This window comes from Strix aluco, chromosome 1 (genome assembly GCF_031877795.1).
Source record: "Strix aluco isolate bStrAlu1 chromosome 1, bStrAlu1.hap1, whole genome shotgun sequence".
Lineage (NCBI taxonomy): Eukaryota > Metazoa > Chordata > Aves > Strigiformes > Strigidae > Strix > Strix aluco.
In genome coordinates, this window is record NC_133931.1 from 132,295,381 (window position 1) to 132,316,560 (window position 21,180).

The window sequence follows — 21,180 nt, forward strand, 5'->3', positions numbered from 1 at the left end:
CCTTCCCCGCATGGGAGTGGAGAAAGTGGGTGAGAGGTAGAGTCTTCTGGGATTCGGGCTAGTGCAAGTCTTGGTTGAGAGTCCTTGCTCTCTTTCGTTACTATCAAGTCAGCATCCTCATGAAGTCAACTTTAAACTCAAGAGCGCGCCTCAGCACCTTACTGAACAGGTCCCCCGGGGGCTGCTGTCGTCCCTTCCCACTGCCAGTACAACCCAGTGCTCCCAATTTACTCAGCCCCGCGGGCTCGGCCATCCCACCGCACCGAATCCCGGAGGCGGTGGGGAACCGCCGGGGGAGGCCATTTTTACCGGCCGCCTGCGCACCCCGCGCTGGGCGGCCCGGGCGGAGGCAGCCTGGCGGGCAGAAATCGGCCGCTGCCCTGAGGGAAAAGCGGGACGAGCACAGGGGCTCCGAGCCCTCGGAACGGCTACTCTCTCGCCCCCCCAACCCCCGCCACGCTGAGCCGCCACCCCCGACAGCGCCCGGGCCACGTGCCGGCGGGGGCAGCCGCGCCCGCCTCCACCGCCCCGAAGGGCCCGCACCGCCCCCGGCGGGCAGCACCGCCCCCGGCGGGCAGCACCGCCCCCGGCGGGCAGCACCGCCCCCGGCGGGCAGCACCGCCCCCGGCGGGCCGCGGCCGGCCCCGCCCCCCCGGGCCGCCTCCCCGCCCCTCCCGCCACTGCCACATCCCACTTCCCTCCGCCCGCCCCCCCGCCCCCGACGGCGGGCCCGCCCCGCTGCGCCGCCCCGCCTCCGCCGCGCGGCACCGCCCTCTCATTGGTTGAGAATCGAGAGCGACGGCGCCTCTGGGCAATAGAGCCTGAGCTGGCGCGGCGGCGGCGCCCAATGGTAGTGCTCGGCTGTCGCCCCTGCCTGTCGCGGCCGGGCGCCGGGGCTGCGCGGTGCCATTCGGAGGCAGGGCGGCGCGGGGAGCGGATGGTGCTGGCCGCGGCTCCCGGGCGCTGGCGCGGGCAGGAGCAGGAGCTGGCTGCGAGCGCCTCCCCCCCTCCCTATCCTACCCCCTCCGGCTGCGTGCGCCCTCGTCGCGCCCCGCCGTTGACCGCCCTGAGCCGGCGGCGCTGTACGATGTGAGCGGCCGCGGGGCTCGGCAGCGCCCCCGGTGCCCACGACGCTGGGGCGGGCAGCGATGGCCAGAGCCTGGCGTGGGAGCAGCCGCCGTCGCCGATAGGAAGCGCCGGGGGCAGCTGGGCAGGCGGCGGGGAGACTCCCTCGGGCCGTGAAGCGCTTGTCCCGCCCCGCCCCCTCCCTCCTTCCTCCTCCCCCCTCCTCCTCCTCCTCATTCCCTCCCTCCCCCCCCCCCCCCCCCCCCCCCGGCCGGTGCATGCGGGGTGCCGGGGGCCGAGCTCGGGCGCCCCGCAGCCTCCAGAACGAGTGACCCGCCGGGTCCTGCGCATCCCCGCCATGTCCTCCTCGTCCAGCTCCTCGCAGACCCCCCCGTCTCACCACCAGCCCCCCCCGCAGAGGATGAGGCGCGGCGCCGCCGGGTCCCCCACTGCCGCCGGCGGCACGGCCGGGGGCCCCGGTAACGGCGCCGGGGGAGGCGCAGCGGGGACCAGCCGGCTGCTCCAGCCCATCCGGGCGACCGTCCCGTACCAGCTCCTGCGGGGCAACCAGCACAGCCCGACCCGGTCCCCCTCCGCCTCGGTGGGCAGCAACACCGGGCCGGGGGGCGGCGGCGGGGGTCGCGGCGGAGGCAGCCCGCCGCCGCCCAGCGCGACGCCGCCGCTGGCGGCGGGAGGCGGCGCGGCGGAGCCGGGCCGGGTGAAGGGCAGGCAGCGGCGCTCGCCGGAGAGCGGCGGCAGCAGGAGGAGCAGCTCACCTGAGAGACGGAGCCCCAGCTCCCCGGTGTACAGAGGTAAAGCACCGGCACAAAGCCGGCGTCCCGCTTCCCTGCCCCCCGGGGGTGCTGGCCGGGCGGGGGCCGCCCTGCCTCCGGGCACCCCCGGCCTCAGCTCCCGGGGATAAGGGGGTGCGCACTGCCCGCCCCCCCCCCCTCCCCCCCGGGCCAGCGGGGCTGGGAGCCCGGGGGGCTGCCGGCCCGGCGGGAGCAGCCCCACGGGGGTCTTAGAGGGCGGGGGGGGGGGGCGATGGTGAGCCCTAAAACACCCTCCCCAGCCCCGGGAGCGGGCAGGTGCCGTGCCCGGGTTTGCCCTGCCAGGAGGGCAGCGGAGCGGCGGAAAGCACCTCGTCCCACTGCCTTCCCCCGGGGAGGGGGGCGAGCGCTTAAATGTCATCCTCCTCCTCCTCGGGCGACGTGGAGATCCAGCTTGGGAAAAACAGCCCCGTCCTCCCCCCGCGCCGCCGGCCAGCGCCGGCCCCGGGAGGAAGTGCCTCCCCGGCATAGCGGAGCGGGGACGAGCCCCGCCGCCCCCCTTGGGGGGCTGCCGGCGTCCCCCCGCCCTAACCCGGCCCCTCCGCGGAGGGGAGCGGGCAGGGGCTCCGGCCGCAGTGCTGCTGCTCCTGCGCCTTCTTGCACGGGCTCTGGCAGTGGATGTGTGTAACAGACGGACGAGGCTAAAATTAACTCGCTTCCTTGTCTACAGGTGTAATTATTTCGTAAGGGTTGTTAATGGGTTAGATGTGTATCTGGGGTGTCACAACCCAGTTCTTAAGTGTGTGTTAAAACCAAGCCTCAAACGCTCTTCCTTTTGCAGAGCTCGGTTTCTTAAAGACTGCGTTTTGGTAACATCCTAGGTTAAAATATGTAATGTTTTCAAGCACAGACTCCAAAACAAAAAGCAAATGCTCATACTGAGATGCTTAAAAACAAATGACAGTCTGTCTCCTTGTGATATTTCATACTGAATCCTTGAGACTGTAAAAAACCCCAAAACCCCCCCAAAACCCCGATGTGGCCAAAATGGGCCTGTAAAGTTTAAGATGTAAAATTGATTCCCAGCAAGTCCAACTTAACCTGCGTCAGGTTGTCTGTTAAATTACTGAATGTGTTAAAAGTGTCCGTGGCCATCTTACCTACCCCCCCCCCCCCTTTCCCCCATCGCTTTAGCAGTTGAATGAATCAGACTAAATGCACTTTTTATGTTATCCTGCTGTAGCTATCAGGTATCACACATCATCTCTTTCTGGGAACGTTTTATGTGGTTCAATACCCCTTGCTTGTTCTGTCCCTTCCTTAAGTCTTACTGTGTTTCATTTCTGTGGCAAATTGGTCTGTGTTGGTTGCCAACGTCTTTTGTAGCAGTGGAATCTGTTACCTTCTCCCCACCCCCCCTTTCAGTTTTAATGTGTAGTAAAACCTTACAATCTGTAGTATTTGTAACTTCAGCAAATCTGTCATTAGAATGGTCCTAGGACATGGGCAGCATTTTGCAAATGAGCAAAACGTCGCTGCCAGTTACGCATGGAGTTAATTTACCCTATACAATATTTGTGCTTATGCAGATGACCAAATCAGTTGTATTATAATCTGAACGGGGATACTTCATAACTTGTTTCTCAAAAATATCATCTATTTATGCAGAAGTTTTTGCGTGCTTGAAAATGGAACTGAGCTTCAGTGGTTTTGCTTCATTCAAGCTCTATTTAAAATTTTAAAGATCCTATTTTTCCTACTGTATGAAATACTAAATGCACATTTCCTTTTTTCCTCCTTTAACCTTTGGAAAATGCTAATGGGAAACTAGGCAAAACAAAAAAATCAGTGCATGCGAATAGGGATGATGCTGATGATGAATACTGTAAATTATTTAATTATGGGAACCTGGAGCAAAACATTGTAGTGGTGCAGTGTATAAAGGTCTGTGCTTAAGGTGTATTGAAGAGGGCGGAACGTGGGCAGTTACCTGCAAGCAAGGAAAAATACTGCAAAGCTGTGAAGTATTTCATTATTACGTATGAATTTTTTGTTGGAGGGGAAATTTTAATTTTAGAAAGTGGTTTCAGTCGTCTTCATCTGTGGGCTATTTTAGCCTTAAGAAATCAGACTATAAATTAGTACTGAATGACTTTTCCGTCATTAAACTTGTTTGAGCTTGCCTCACGGTGAACCATGTTAGCAGCATACATGGCTTGATTTGGTTTAATGAGTGCAATGTATAAAATCATAAATGGTCCATCAAGAAATGCACCCTGTAATCTGTATGCGCTGCAAGGAATTTGTTCCCCCTCCTCCAGGTCAAGCCAGCTGCTGCTGCAGAAGCTGACATCCTCTAGCAAATCCTGAATGAATGAATGAAAACAACGTGATCGCCCTAATAATGACCACAATTGCACACGTCAACAGCTTTATTTTACCGAAATACAGGCACCATTTTCTAGCAGGCAAGGGTAATAAGATACCCTATTTCTTCAGTCTTGCAAATGAAAAAAGGTTATCCAACAACCCCCCCTCCCCAAAACCTAGAGCTGTTTTTACACAATTTAGAATATAGTTGCATGCCATGGGGCAGGATTTTGTCTTTTGTTTCCCTGCTTGTTCTCAGCATTTTAGTACATGATGTATGGATACTAAAAATGATGTTTGTAGTCTATATGGTGATAGTAGTGTAGAGAAAATTGATTGCTGAACTGGAGGACTGCTGCAGTAATAATGGAGGACTTGGGGGGGGGGGGGGAAATGTTCTGTTTTCAAACATGGACCATCTTGCTGCAGCTTGTTAAACAATTGCTACTCCAGGTATTTATAGTTGTTATCAGTATGCAAGTCTTGGGGAAGCGACTTGATTAAGTTTTTTTTGTCAGTTTTTCAAAACCATTTCCCACTGCTGTAAAATGTGAGCTTAGGCTCTAGGTATAATCCTGTTGTTTTTCTCACCAGTGCAGGAGATCTGTTTGTCTTTGGCTCTGCAGTCTGACTTGGATTGTTTCACGAATATGCTCGTGCTGGAGACTGTTTATGATTCTGACGGATAGATGTTTTTCTCTTAAGACATCTACCCCTTCCCCACCTCCTTTCAGCCTTTTCCAGGATAGATTCCTTGAATTGGCAATCCTACTAAGCCATTTCGTTGTGGATATTTTAGTGATTTGGCAGAGGTTCTTTTTATAAAGGAAATTTCTGGGAAAACACTCCAGCTTTGAGCCTCTACAGGTCAGAGCAACTACCGTTGCAGGCGTTGACATCACTACTACATGAATGAAAGCAGCGTGCTCTGTTCCTTCTCCCACCATCATCTTTTCTCTCCCTTCTTTCTAGGATGCCATGAAAGTTTTTGTTCTGCAGCAAAACCCCATGTGTTTAGAACTGAAACTTTAAGAATTTGATAATAATTTCTTCAAGCAAATTTGGGGATTTGTAGTTGTTAGGAAACCATTGATGCCAGTATTTGTATTTGGTTAGTATTGATACTGAATGGATGAGAAGTCATAAATGCTATATACTAATTACAGGGTGCTAAAAAAGAGGGGGGAAAAAACTTAATGATATCATAGGATAAACCTGCAGTGTGTGAGTCTACTCCTTTCCTCCTTTTTTAAACATGTTTATTCCTTACTAGTAGATACATTTTTATAGCCTGTATTCATGCTTTGGAGAGTTGGCAATGTAAAAAGTGTCTGCTTGAATATAGCAACACATGGTTTTCTTAGAGGAAAAATGTCTGATACGTCTCTGATCGCATAAATGTAATGTCAACAGAATGTGAAACTGTGTGGTTTATGACAAAGGACATTCCAATAATAATAAAAAAGCCCCTTGGACAGGTCAAACAAATGATGTTTCTTGCTTGTGAACACTAATGTTTTACAGAAAAAAAAGTTGTTTTCTTTCTTTCCTTACTTGGATAAAATCAGTAGTTTCTGTTACTATGTAAAGTAGCTTGTATAAATATGAGAGTGGGTTTCCTGTTTAGTTTGTTTTTTCACAAGGTATGTGATGTTTTGTATACAAGGAGGGTGGAAATGACTTCTGTATGATTCAGGCTCAATATTGCTTTCATCAAATGCTTTGATTTGTTTAGTGTTAACTCTGGTGGTACTGTAATATTATGCTTCATATTTTTCTAACTTTCACTTACATAGTGTATAGTAAAAACTTTTTTCCATATCAAATTTTAGAGGCAAAGGTTAGTTTTAAGGACATCTGAAAAATATTGTAATCAATTGGGCTCTTAAGGGTTCCCAATATCTTTTACTTTCCAAAATAACTCCTGAAGCATTGCCAACATTAGGAAGAGAAATGAATTACAAAAGATGGAAAACAACCGCGTAACCTAGTTCTAAGTAATAAGTATGTATATCTGCTGTTATGATACTAGATAGAAGGCTAGTGGAGTGAGTAGTAGAGTAAGACGGACAATATTGCTGATCTCTAGACTTGTAAGGGATATCAGTATTTAAAAAAATTCAGACTTCAAAAGGCAGAACTATTTTAATATCCTGGATTCAAGCCATCCAGTATTTTGGCATCATAAGCATTTATACTAGAGATCAAGAAGATCTTTCCTTTATTTCTAACAAATGTAGGTAAGGAAGTAATTTTTGTGACGTTTCCTATTTCCTGATGCCTGAATAACAGCAGTATTCCCATAATTGTATGGCCAAAACAGTTTTGCTCCAGCTTTATCCCTCTCTCTTCCCAAAATAGCTTTCATTGGAATATAATATGGTGAAATAAAAGACACTGGCTAAATTTGAACCAGTTGTCTTGAACTCAAAGGCTTTTTAGTTACATGTTTTAACATCACTTTAAATGAGAATGGTATACTAGATGTCCTTAATAAATACATTTCATAAGACAAATTGAGCTACTTTCAGGTGTTAAAACAACTGCAGAAAAGAAAACAGAAAGGTATTTTCTCCACTGAACTTGAATGGTATTATAGCAAGGTATTAGCTATTAAGAAAGCACCCCCCTGCCCCATGGAAAAAAACCCCATATCAAGTATATGTATATATCTATTTTAAATCATTACTTGACCTTTAATTCTTGTTCTTTGGACATAAGCAAGTATTAGTGTGTTACATATGGCCAAACTGAAGTTACTTGCAAACATTAATGCATAGTAAACCAGTGGCTAATACTGAAATTTGGTTTCTGAAATTCATGGTTCCTGTGTTTTGTCCAAATGAGGTTCTTAAATGTATCTTAAAATGCAGGGAGGGTAGATTAAGGGAGTGTATCTTAGAATCTTCCAAAAAAGTCAGTGTTTGCCAAGTATAGACTGACACTTGAGTTGTTGAGCTTTGCTATATTGATAAAATTCACAGTGGAAAGCTAGTTATTTTTAAAATGAGGTTTATGCTACTATTCTAGATATCATCATGAAAAAAAATTAACATGAAGTAATTCTGAAATGTCAGCTCAACCTGGACTTGAAAGCAATAGCTGTAATAATGCAAAACCTATTGGAAATAAAGTATATGCTCCTCAATGTTTCAGTTTAAGTGAATATTTGAAATACTTCTTTTTATGGGACTTCATCAGTTGAGTAATTATCTTCATCTGAAGAAGGTAAGAGTGGTCTTTTTTTTCCCCACAGTGGAAAATGAACGCTCCTGTGTAAATTGGTTGGCAGTATCTTCAGTAGAGCAAACCATTGCCAATGCTTGACACAGTAGTTCTCCGTGGATTTAGCATATGTTCAGGAAAAGTTGTTAATATAGTAGGGTTTAAACATCTTGTATTGATTAAAAAAGGACCCTGTAGTAAAGATTCATAACTGGAAAATTTTGCTCAAGACTTGAGATGGTTAATTGTGTTGATGATCATCATCTTGCTTTAATGTTAATATTTAAATGCGTTGAGTTCTCTCTTTCAACACTCTTTCCCATGTAAACCTGTAGTGCCTAAACAACGACTTAAGGCATTTTCAGGCAAGTAGAATAGTATTTACATCTCTTCGTTAGAAGGGTAGAATCCACAGTAACTTGTCACAGAATCCTAGAATGATTTGGGTTGGAAGGGACCTTTAAAAATGATCCAGTTCCAACCCCCTTGCCTTGGGCAGGGACACCTCCCACTAGACCAGGTTGCTCAAAGCCCCGTCCAACCTGGCCTTGAACACTTCCAGGGAGGGGGCAGCCACAGCTTCTCTGGGCAATCTGTGCCAGTGTCTCGCCACCCTCACAGAAAAGAATTTCTTCCTTGTATCTAATATAAACCTGCCCTTTTTCAGTTTAAAACTGTTACCCCCTTGTCCTATCACTACCCTACCCGATAGAGTCCATCCCCATCTTTCTTGTAGGCCTTATTTGAATACTGGAAGGCCACTATCAGGTCTCTTTGGAGCCTTCTCTTCTCCAGGCTGAACAGCACCAATTCTCTCAGCCTGTCCTTACAGGAGAGGTGCTCCAGCCCCGTGATCATCTTCGTGGCCTCCTCTGGACCTGCTCAAGCAGGTTCATGTTCTTCTTATGCTGGGGGCCCCAGAACTGGACACAGTACTGCAGGTGGGGTCTCACAAGAGTGGAGTAGAGGAGGAGAATCCCCTCCCTCGACCTGCTGGTCACACTTCTCTTGATGCATCCCAGGATACAGTTGGCTTTCTGGGCTGTGAGCGCACATTGCTGGCTCATAGTCAGTTTTCCATCCACCAATGCACCCAAGTCCTCCTCAGTGCTGCTCTCAATCCACTCATCACCCAGCCTGTGTTTGTGCTTGGGATTGCCCTGACCCACGTGCAGGACCTTGTACTTGCCCTTGTTGAGCTTCATGAGGTTCACACGAGCCCACCTCTCAAGGCTGTCCAGGTCCCTCTGGATGGCACATCCCTTCCCTCCAGCGTGTCGACCACACCACACAGGTTGGTGTCATTGGCAAGCTTGTTGAGGGTGCACTTGATCCCACTGTCCATGTCACCAACAAAGATGTTAAACAGGAAGTCAGTCTGAGATTATCCCCTTTTCCTTCATGTCACCATTTTTAAGGTGTGGGCAATTGCAAAATTAAGAGAATGAGAGATTAGAGTGAAGGAAAATGGGCTTTTCTACTTAATAATCCAATTCTTACATTTTGAGTATGAATTTGCTTCTTCCCAAAAACTAGACTGTTCTTCAATTATGTTTTAATTTTTCCCTTCCTGATTTGACTCTGAAGTTCACCACCACTAATTTGTTTTATGACTATTTTTGAATTGGAAATTAAATCCTAAAGCTTGAAAATAGCTGATGGGTACTGAAAGGGATCACAATTTGAGACTCCTGCAGTATGGATGCCACACAGAGTATCATGATACAGTGTGTAATATCAGTCCTTTTGAATGGCAAGTCAGTCTCTCCAACTCTTATTTTTCCAAAGCTCAGATCTCATCCATGGAAACACCCATGGTTGAAACTGAAATACATGTTCTCTAGGGAACCCTTTCCTGCTCTCCCAGTTGTGTGAATATGGATTTAGGACCAGACCCTTACATGGTCCCTTTGATGATGACTCTGCTCAGACTATGTCTTCTGTTGTTAGTAAGAGGGCATGTAGCTACTGGAAGTTGTATCTTGGGGAAGGAAACCCAGCCAGGCCAAGTGGGGCCATGCTGGGGAGTGCCCTCAGCCTGCTGTCTCTGGCCTTCTAATGCTGCCTCTGCTCTGGTCCTGTTCATTTCTTTTCTGCACCTTCCCTGCTCCTTTGGTATCTGCACCACATCTTATTAACTGCTGTATCCTACCAAACTATTGACTATCACCCTGTTAAAAACAGATCAGCTTTCTCTTGACGGGGAGGAACCAGAAGGTGTGGGTCTCTACACTCAAGCAATAACTTTTCTGCATAAACAATTTTTAAATAGGAGTTAATCTAACCAGTTGGTGTTGGGTCAATAGAAAATGGTTTCGATGGAAAATTTTCATTTTTCATAGTAGTAGATCTCTTAATTAGCTTTCTGTATTAGATATTGATGCTTTGGAGATAATATATAATTCCCAGTAGGTCAGAAAATGTTACAAGCTTGGGTTTTGAAACTTTAATGCAAGATAGTGTATTGGTTAGACCTTCTTATTTACTGTTGTGTGTGCCCTAACAATAAATGATGACACAGGTGTTGGTGTTTATAAGGATTTAACTTTCACTGCTGCTAGTGTTAAATTGAAGAGTAGTTGTTTGCAATGGATATTATTCTCGGAACCGAATACAAATGAGTGATTAAGAACATTGGTTCTTACATGCCACTTGTTTTGCACAACGTTTTTTAAAAAACTTTTAAAACTAGTTTTACCCAAACTGCACATTTTGTTTCCTCTTTAGAAGGAATGTGTCTCATATTTTGCTCATAAGAATGGTGACTAAGAACAGTACGGTAGCAGTTCCGTCATGGTTTTTGAATAATCTAAAATCCACTGTAGAGTATTTTCTTCTCACCCTGCCTTGAGATAGTCTAAACTGGAATAAAAATTTAAGTGTCCTATTCCTTGAGCAGTGCGAGTCACCTGTTTGAAGAAGGTTAGCTTCATCCTCCTTTCCTACACTCTCACCACCAGGCATTAAGGGAAGAGATTAGTAGTAGTCACACTTCTGAATTTCAGGAATTAACACTCATATCTAACTAGCTTGACTGATTATTGCAAGATCACTGGCATTCATACTACAAACTTGAAACTCATTTCTGTAGCTATATGAATTTTAATACTGTTTTAGTAAATAGGTGTCTTTTGGAAACATTTTCTGTAACAGTAACCGCTTGCTTGTGAACTGATTAAATGTATGGCAAAATGGGTATTGTTACATCGTGTGCCTTTTAATCTCTGGTGTTTTGATGTACAGTGCCTATTCTAGACTTCTGATAGAAATACTTGGTTGGCTAGCTGGATTACTTGTATATCAACATTTTTTTAAAAGGCTTCATGGTTAGAAAAAACTAAACATTTTAATACAGGTGCTTAGGCTGCAGTACTAAAAAAAAAAAATCAAAACTCTAATAATTTGTTGACATCTCTCATCAATTGAAAACCAAACTGTGATTTGGAAATAATGTGTTCTTACCAGAAAACAAATTCTGGTTATTCAAATACTTGATCGCTAGCTAATTCTGTTAATCCTAGTCTGCAGATATTAGCCTGTAAATACAAACCCCATTTCTTCAAAGTATGACATGAAGTCCGCCTTTGGCTACTTGAGAGCAGATTACCTAAGCGTAGGTATAAATGCCCAGGTTTGTGAACATATGGTGTCCAGGGATACCAGTAGAATTGCTTTCATTAGATGAAGCACTGTACCCATGCTGGATCAGAAATGTTGCTGAATAAACCTTGAAAACTTTGCACTGTTGTTCCCAGAACTCAGGCCACTGAGACACGCAGCGTGGAGGAGCCAGTGAGTGGCTCTACAAGACCTACAGGTCTTTGTAGGTATTTAATACGGTCTCATTACCACTCCTGCACATCACAGCAGAGCTCGTTAGCCCAATAGGTCTAGAAGATGCTGATGATTGTACCAGGTATCAGTGTGGTGTGGTCTGTGCTCTGAAAGGATTTGGTGAGTGCAGTGCTCACATACGGGAGTCAGCTTAAATTCAGCTCCACATGTCAGCTAATCAGTCTTTCTGGAGCCTGGAGCCCTGGAAAACACATTGCAAAACCCAAGTGGCTTTGCAATATTGACTCTGTGCAGTTAGGTGTTACATCTCCATATCCAGTATGTCATATATTGTTCAAAATCTTTCTGTTATACGTGAGATCTTAACTTTCTATTTTTCAAAGTAACGGAGAGTTGACTCGCTCGCTAAAAATTAAACCCAGATTTATGCCGAGTGTCCTGGAACAGACTTTGAACAGTGTGACTCTAAAAATACCAGCTAACTGCTGAAGAATGCAGAGTAAGACTTAGGTTTACACAGTAGTTGGGAAGCTTCCAGGTTAAAGAAGAAGCTGTCTTCACAGAAGTAAATTTCTGTTCAAGGTCTTAAAATTTTCATTCTTAACAGATAGCTGTGTTTGCTTAATTGTGGCAATTGATAGTGGAATACCCGTACACATCTTTTCTCTCGTACTCCGATTTCTCTGTTATTTCACCTTCAGTGACTCATTTGTTGTACCTGATATCCTGCCCTGAATAATCATCTTTGCAATGCTTTCTTCCCCCACAAAGAAACCATAAAATACATTTAATACTTGGTGTTCTATTCAAGGGGAACAAGAAAAAATTTTAATCTGGAAGAGAAAAATTTCTCATGGGCAAAAATGTACTTAACTCATGCATGTTTAAAAGTAATGCGTATTTGAGAAACATCCATACAAGGAAATGACCAGAGGCACATATTCAATTTAGGAGGTTGTCAGTACTGAGGATCCAAATAACCTTTGGGCATTACTGTAGAAACAGAGACTCATGCTTTCAAACCAAGTTGTGTATTGACGTCTGCAGTCCATATATAGTTTAAAATACTAATTTTGTGAAACTTGTATACATCTACCTTAATTTCTTCTAAGGAAGGAACTAGGCTATTAAGATGATTTTATGATGATCTCATGATTTTATTTAGTGGTGTGTGTAACCTTTAATATGAAGTTGGAGTATGCAGGGAGATCTTTTGATTGCAAGAATTCTAGTAGAAACTCAGTTTGGCCGCATTGAAAGTAGGAATTACCAAATCTGACAACTCAAAATCTGGGAGAAGCAGAAGAAATGGGTGTGCTGGAACGACATACAATAAATGTTAGATGTTTCCTAGGTGGGCCTTTTTTAATCATTGAATTTTACGTGCATATACAACAAAACAAAAAAATCCTGCGTAGATGTTCTAAAATTCATAAATCTGGAGTAAAGTTTCAGATTTCAGAATGAAATAGTTTGACAGTTTGGCTAAACAGGGTTGCTCTGCCTTGAATACAGAGAGAATCTGTTTTAATGAAAAATGTTAACACTATTGGAATCTTTCAAACATCAGAAAAACTCAAGGACGTCATCTGATTGCATGGACACTTATCTCTGAAAGGCTGCTAGGAATAAGCAGAGAGCCTGCAAGAAACAGCAGGGAGAGCTGAAGAAAGAATGTCACATTATCAGTCAAAAAGTGAGTCTTAGCTGAGAATTGTTAAAACCTGAACAGACTTGGACTTTGCATGCTTTAAGACACACAATAGTACATGCAAGTAGAAAAATAAGGAAAATGTAGTTACAGGCGTTTGGTACCAAGAAAAATGAGATTAAGGATGAGCTGAGACTGATTTGCTGGAATGTATGGTTTCAAAATCAACTCCAGGGAATAGAAGCAAAAATTTCAGAGGAAACAGCACAGGTGTTTATTCAATGCCTTCTGCTCACCAGGATGAGGTATAAGAAATCAACTTCCAATAGGGACAGTGATTTTTAACCCAGGAAGATGCAAAAAAAAAAAAAAGAAATTTTAAGGGAGAGCGTAATTTAGAATTAGGAATTACCAAAACTATGATAAATACAGATTGCATATTTTAATAAAAACAATTCAGTGATCTCCATTGCAGGATTCTAGAAAAGCCTACTCAGAAGTTCACGCTTACCTTCAAATTTCTAAGGCAATATTCTGAATAGGAGCTGACACCATTTGAGGATACTCGAGTATAGCAGATACGATGTTTTTAAAATGTGAAAAATGTTGAGTCCAGTTCTAAAATAGAGATCTGTTGGTCTAACTTTCAACTATAGATGAAGCTTCAGAAGAAATTCTAAGGGATGGTGGAAAGGAGGGAGAAATGTTAAAGTGCAAAATGAGCTTTCCAAATTGTGTCATGCTAACCTGGTGGTTTTGATAAGAGAACTGATTTTCTAGACGGGAAGTAGATCTTATCTGCTTAGGCAAATTTTAAAATTAGGGTGATGAAACTGTTGATGAATTCTGAGAGGTTTAATTAGTACACAGGAAGATTATGCAAGAAGAGTTGAAGGACCTTGGGAATTGAAATAATAATTTTTAAAAGTGAGATTTAAAAGTAAAAAATGGAGGTTTGTGTATGTGAGCTTGTACTTGAGCAGAGTATCTTTTCCTCTAAGGGGGAACATATGATTTGAAAATGCTGGAGGGTGGAGTTGGGTGATGGTGGGATCTCTAAACTGCCAACATGAAGTGACTGAAACAGTACTGGGCACAGGTCAGGTCTTGCACAAATGAGCAACCTGCCACGCAGGGGCCTGCTGAGACATCGTGTGGGATGCTACGCACAGTTTCGGTACTCCACAGTTTAAGAAAGGTAAAATCAAACTGCAGCAGACTCAGAGAAGGACTGCTAGGTTAGTTTAACCATGCGGTGATTAAAAAAAAAAATATCTACTCTGAATAAAAACACTGTTGCTTTCTCTGAATCCAAGTGGGTGGGGAAGGGAATGGAGAAGTGGGAGGGAAGAGCTATAAGTTAGTGCACATGAATGGGTGGATTGGTTTGACAATGTAAATGTTTATGTGGAAAACTATAGAAGGCCTGAAACCATCAGGAAAAAAAAAAATCTTCCTGGATCATTTTTCCAGTAGGAATCATGGGGGCGAAGTAAGACTGAGGACTGAGTTTGTAATCTGTTTTTAAGTGATTATGTGTGTTTTGTCAATGACAGTTGAGAACTGGGGTCCTGATTTAGGAAGTTGTTTCAATGACTTAACCGATAATGAAAAGATAATTTATTTAATCAGCAAAGTTGGGCAGCCTGATTTAGGCAATCAGTTTTAATCTGGGTTTATATTTCTATGTTTCAGTATTTTTTTTTTCAGAAAAAAATATTGTTGTTTTCTAGAATTGTATTCTAATTAGCTGTAGTTAGAAGAATGCTTTCTATTTCTAATCATTGATGATCATTATGATGGCATTGTATAGCCTACCGTGCATTGATTGCAGTTCTTTGTGTATTTTTATTGTGAAAATAGTGAATCATGTGTTCGTATTTTTTAAGGTTTTTTTATTCACAATTATGTCCAGCTGCATTTTGATGGAAAGTGGAGTACAAACCCTTCACTTTTCTACATTTTGTTAAATTGTAGGTATTATCATAACAAAAAAAAAATCCCTTCAGAGTCATCGTTTATTTAATAAAGGTGGTATTATCTTTAGTTACTGAATTAACTTCGTATGTTTATAATTTCCTTCAAGATTTTAATTATTAATACACGGGAAGAAAAAAATCAACCAGCTTTAGTGCTCTTTTTGGTTCCCAGTTCATTTCTCAGTATTGGATCAATTTATCATTCAACAGATCTAAATTAATGAACTAAAATGAAGAAAATTCTGTGTACCTGTGGAAATGCACAACAGTTAAGGGTTGGTTGTGTGTTTCAGTGTGCTCTTTTTCCCAAGTACTTAGCCGCTGAGCTCAAATCAATTTTGTTTTAACTTTTTAAAGTAGGAACATTTTTTACATACTTTATTAAATGATACTAAGTTTAGGTATTTATATAGCGTTTGAGTTTGAAGTAATAACCTTACAAAGAAAAAGATATTCTAAAGATGTGAAATACATAAAAATCTGAAAGGTTTGGAATTAGTGTTTTACCTACCTGGTGTCCTGTTAAAGTGCAAGTATGTTACATCTGTTGAACAAAGCAGGCTTTTGTGATACTAAATGCGTCGTCTTTTGTGTACAGGTCCTATACATGCCAGCAGTAATCTTTGTTAGAAGAATAACTTAGCTTTAGAGGGCTGGAACTTTCTTCCTTATAGCTTGTTTACTTTTCTTACTGAGATTAGAGTGTTCTTTCTGTGCTTGATCTCCAAGGATAATGTTGATTTTAAACAGGCGAGTTTTGCTGTGAACAAAATCTGACTTCTGAAAGATATGCGTAGTCACATTTTACTTGACCTGTGGTTGGGTGGAATAGGGACATGAGGCAGACCATGTTCCAATATACACGCATAGGCAACCAAGATTTTGAGAGTCAACTGTAGGTCCAATGAAATTTGTATGCCCGCAGATTCATCCATTTGTCCCTCTTTCTCCATGTACCTGTAGCCTAGCTCTGAGCACTGTGCCTTCCTGTGCAGTTAGGTGAGGAGAGCTGTACGTCCTTCAAGAGTCATGCATAAAATCTCCCTGGTGAAGGAAATGCCTTGATCTACCTGTTGGATTCAGTGACTAATCGGAAGACCTCTTCCCTTTCTAAGTGGCTTAGTCATGGCTATAAAAGATAACTCAATATGGTTGATTCCTAAAACCCTTAGTTTGGGTCTTTGTCTACAATTTTCCTTTGAAAGAGCAAGCTGATTTTGTTTTCGTTTTGCAGTGTAGGCTAGCTCTTGTATTGATAGACTTGGTGTTTGATGCAGTTCAGTTTGAATTCTCGTAAGCCTTGTCAGTTACAAAACCGAATTTGCTGACTGCCAAACTGTAAAGTGACCTATGTGGAAGAGACTGGTTCCCCTCTTCCCCCCTCCATGCCCCCCACCCCCCTTCCTCCCCTGAAGAATCTTGGATGTAGGAGACACATAATTCATTGACCTGGATCTTTCAAAAGATCTCAGACCTCATGAAATGAACTGCTTTCTGCTAGTTCAGTTTGGTTGTTGGAATCTTCATTAGATTATGGTGCTGTTCTGTGCCTTTTTTTTTGGTCGGTTCCATGTAATTGATAATGACAAGAAATTAGAGTAGATTGTGTCAGTCTGTTTAGAGTAGTTACTTCAGAATGTCATCCCCCTTCATTTTTAGTCATTTTCTGTCTTTGTTTCTTAAAACAGAAACTCAGGAATAATTTCTGAAGTTGATACAACTAAATCAAAACCAGTGTGGTACACATAATGAAGACAGGCGTTTTACAGAGCTGAATGTGCAGTATTTTTAGAGATGTGTCAGAAGGTAACTTAAAATGACCATCTCTTATTATAACCTCTTAGAAATATCCTTTTGGTAGCAAAACACTCCACTGCATTTTAAATGCTTGAAAAAAACCTGGTATTTTGCTTTGTTTTAAGCTATTAAAGTGATTAAGCTGTTTAATTTGAAATTATAGAAGGAAGACTGCAATAACTTCATATTTTTTCTGTTCATTTGCATATTAGGGTGTTGTGTTTTTTAAGCTGGTATCCTATTTTTTGTTTTGTTTTGTGAACAGTACATGGCAAACAGTATGTTCTTTGTTGTTCTGCACGGTTAATGCAGTCATTCAGCCAGTTTGCAGATTGGGTCAGAAACAAGTCCGTCAGTCACTGGCAATTGGGAAATGTCTTTTGAGCCAATACATCTATCCTGTGAAATAAAACTTCTAGGGACCCCAAATCCCTTGTTAATCTTTTTCTTGAGAGATTTTTGGCTCCAATTACAAGGGAAAAGCCTTCTTGAGAATGAAGATTGAAATGTTTCTTTGGAGTGGCCTCTGAATCCCCATTCTTCAATATTTTTCCTCGCAAATTCATACAGACAAATTCTGCAAATAAACATGCACTGCTTTGTCCATCTATTGTGAGAGATCGAAAGAGGTAATGCCTCAAACATTGTGGCTGCATAGCGTGGTGAGCCACAGGTTTGGGCGGGGGGGGGGGAGCACAGCGAGCTCTATCTCAGTGTGCACCCACCAGTATCACTGGAACTGGACCCGAGATGTCACTGGAACCCAGGGTGGTGATCTGGATCTATCTTCTAGCTCTATTTTTCTCTTTCTCTCTATCCCATTCTTATATGTTGGTGGCTGTTCAGCCCTTTTCAAAATAACACGATTTACTAACCACTGTTGAAAACTGTTTACAGAGCTTTAATAGGGTTTAATTAACTTTAAAAGGTTTAATTGGTTTCTGTTAAAATATAGCTTCTGCCCTTAATAAATTTTTCAATCGATTGTTTAGTATTATGACACCTTAATTTAGCCCAAGGGTATCTCAAATATCGGGATGGGTTGTGCAGCATGGCCCTCTATGGCAATAATTGGTCTACCTATCAAGAGGTAAGTCCAGCTGCCCCTAGCCCCTCTAATCTTTGAGGACCAGCTAGAACACAAGGGGATTCATCGCTTACCAGATGAATTCATCACCTCAGATGCAACATCTACCTACATAATTGGATCAGGAAAGACTAATCAAATATACGTTCAGAAATAAGTACAGTATCACTATATACGCAATTTAAAAAACAACAAAAAGGCAAAAAAGCCCCTTCACCAGGCTCTTCAAAGACTGTTCCTCCTCTTGTATCTGAAAGTCTACTTTTGTAGTACTCAAGGAATCACTGTCCAAAGCAAGCAAGAACAGAGGTATCCCTTTTCATGCTTGTAGAAGGTGTAACAGAAGAGGGGACTTCTGACTAGACTTGTGTGGGGCGGTCAGCAGCAGCCGCTGCTGTGGTAACCGTGAGCTAAGTGTTGGGCCATCATTCTTAGTAGTTGCTGTGGGTCACCATTCCTTAATATTTAGCTTTTCATTTCTGCGGTATGATTTCCCATGCTGCGTTCCCACGTACTTCATTATTTAAGAGGCATTCACACAGGCACTTCTGAATCCCTGGTTTTGTAGACTGTTGTAAATTTGTTGTCATGTCTAGTAGGAATGTCCTAGAAATATCTGATGTGTTATCCTTTGTATCCTTTGTATATATATATGTAAATATCCTTTGTAATGTGATATATGTGTATATCTCTGCATCTCCTTTGAGCCAGAATACTTGAACTCTGACTTTGGAGCTGTTGAAAAGAGTCTTGAGCAGGCTAGGATATCCATCACAGTGAGTCCTTCCAAGGACAAAAATATTTTTGGAGAAAATTCTTTTGAAGTTAGTATTCATTTCCTAGGAAATCTGAAATTCTTTAGGAATAGATGAGACCTAAGCATAGGACTCATTTCACTGGTAGCTCTGAAGGTGAATCAGAAGGTTCTGCAGTGTTAGCAACTGAACAGAAGAGAAACAACATTTCATGAAACTTTATTGTGGAATTTAGTACTGATACTCTGTGGTATCATGACTTGTCTCTCTTGGGTAAATAGTTTAACTTACAGATGAACTTTCAAGAAAAATCAAGATACTGCTGCAAGAATGTTGTCTAGCCTTTTGGCAGGAGAGTGTCACAGCTGATATCGATAATGAGATAACAATATTAATACTTCTAGTTTTAGGAAAGTATGAATTTTATTTTTATTTCATGTTTTTCACCCAACTTGAGAGGAATCTGTGACATCGGAGAAGTTCTTAGGATAATTTTAGTCTTTTTAAGCTGGATATATCCATGCAAGGATGTGAGTGGAAAAGTTTTGGCCAAATTTGAACTGCATCTGCTAACTGCTGAAAGAGAGATGGGAAGAAAAGATGCTGACAGATGAGCTCTGGTAGATTTAGCTGAAGCAGTTTTTATAATCGTACCAATGCTAGCTGTCAATCTTGCTTTTTTGTTGCAGGTGATTTTCCTCATTGCACGCATGGCAGAAGGCATTATTTAAGATAAAATGGACTGCGAACATGACTTTGAGATTATGTGCAGGTTAGCTGCCTCTGTGTTGGATGGGAAGGCAAATTCTTCATTTTAGAGCTGTAGCAGATGGTTTTATTTGAGCCCCATGTCCTTTTCAAAAGAGTTGTCATGTGTTAGTCTCTTACTAAATTACATTTTGCTGGCAGAGGAATGGAAACCTTTTTTCAGTCAGTCTAGGTGGTATAACTAGATTTCTTTTGGCTCTTAATGCAGCATGCAGAACCATAATTTCATGATTTTGTGCAGTTTATTTTAGTTGATTCCTGCTGGGAGGTAAGATGCTACCAGCTGTAGTATTCAGGTGGACCCTTGTGTCATTTTGTGTAACTGTCACTTATCACTAGAAAGGCGTAGCAATAGCCCTTAAATACATGCTGTTAAAACTTGTGGCATATTTTAAATAACACATGAGGTATTTTGCCTTCCTGTGAGAATACATCTTGCTTTTGTAATTTCTAGCTAACTTTTTCAGGTAACATTATGCTGCTTAAGTGCTGTGTTCCTAAGATTACTTTTTTGGAGGTAGAGCTGAGCTCCTTGTGAGATAAGTCACACATCACTGAGGAAGACAACAGAATTGTTCTGACTTAGCACTGCGGTAAAATCTATTCATACACTCAGATATTGTCAGATGAGGTATAGTCTGAAACTTGGGTAAAATCAGTCTGTAATTTTAGAAATTTCTGAATATTGATGAAGCCTTTCTGAATGATGAAGTCTGTTGGCTAACTTCAGGAGCTGTTCAAGTTCTTCAGATATCAGATGGTACTTGCAGTGGTTTTTTTCTTTTTTGCTTCTATGAGAAAAACCGAAGCATGAGGTTTCCGTCCGGAAACAGTGATTTGGACTGGAGAAGGATATTCATTGTAGGAGCGTCAAAATCCCATTGGTTATGAAAGTTTGGGGAGAAATGAAAGTTCTGTAGTAGCTCCCTAGAGTAGCGGGAAGCCAGACTTAAAATGAGTTGAGAAAAGCAAAATTAAGAAAGAAATTCTGAGAGCAGTTTTCATATTTAGAAAACAATTTAAACTGATCTGCGCCACTACTGTTGTGGTCCAGTTCAACACTGCTCTCTGCAGCATTCTGTCATCTTTAAGTACATTACTGTATAAGACAGTTTGTCAAATGCTAATTTGTGGAAGTTCCTTCAAATTTCATGCTTACAGATCCCTCCTCCTTTATTTTATGTGATCTAGGGTTATATCATAAAAGGGTGAGAGCTGAAATTGTTACTGAACAGACCTCAGCACTGCTGCAGCAGCCCTGTTGTTCCTTCTGACTCGCCTGTGGTTGTTTCTGCCCATTATATTATGCCAACTCTGCCTGTAATGGGGAAAATTGTGTATTTATGACTTTTTGGGGGTACATTTTAGGTTTTTTTGTTTTACTCGGTGAATCACTTCACTAGGTGGGTTCACACATCTGTGCATGCCATCTTAAAGTAGATGGAAGGAGGGCAGACGACAGTGGACTAAGGCTGGCATTCAGTTAGTGTGAACTTGGATTGGTTTATGTGGTTGAGAAGTGGTTTGTTTCCTGTAATTCAAAGAAATACTGAAGAGCAGTAGGGACTTATGAGACTGCATCTTGAACTTTCCTTCTCCTGGCTTTAGGGTTTGACAGTGTCCTGCAGTCTGCTTCCAAGATTACCATGGAAAAATATAAATGTAGTAACTTTTGGTGGTGTTTGTTTCTGTTCAGTTGTAATGGGATTATGTGAGTTATTAGTTTTGGGATTGCTGTTGCCTTTCCTCTGCATGTAGAACAAGGCACAGACTTTAGTTCATTCTGCGGTTGTATATTTTTTATTTGTGTCTTTTGGGCTTTTTTTTGTTTGTTTGTTTGTTTGTTTGGTTTTTTTTTCAGCAAGACTTTCTAAATGTAAAGTTTGCAGAGGTACTCTGAGTCCTGATTTCCTCATCT

The 21,180-nt window shown here is 42.7% G+C and overlaps 1 protein-coding gene across 4 annotated transcripts in view; it reads left to right on the forward strand.

The window, feature by feature from the left end:
- Window positions 1-904: 904 nt before the first annotated feature.
- GLCCI1 (glucocorticoid induced 1) overlaps window positions 905-21,180 on the forward strand; it is a 59,326-nt gene continuing 39,050 nt past the window's right edge. For 2 of the 4 annotated variants that reach the window (XM_074836392.1, XM_074836403.1), the window contains exon 1: window positions 905-1,877. In XM_074836392.1, coding sequence (XP_074692493.1) covers window positions 1,424-1,877 — 454 coding nt within the window. In that variant the 5' untranslated portion in view covers window positions 905-1,423. The remainder of the gene's footprint in view (window positions 1,878-21,180) is intronic. The other 2 variants (XM_074836381.1, XM_074836385.1) reach the window with 1 other exon arrangement.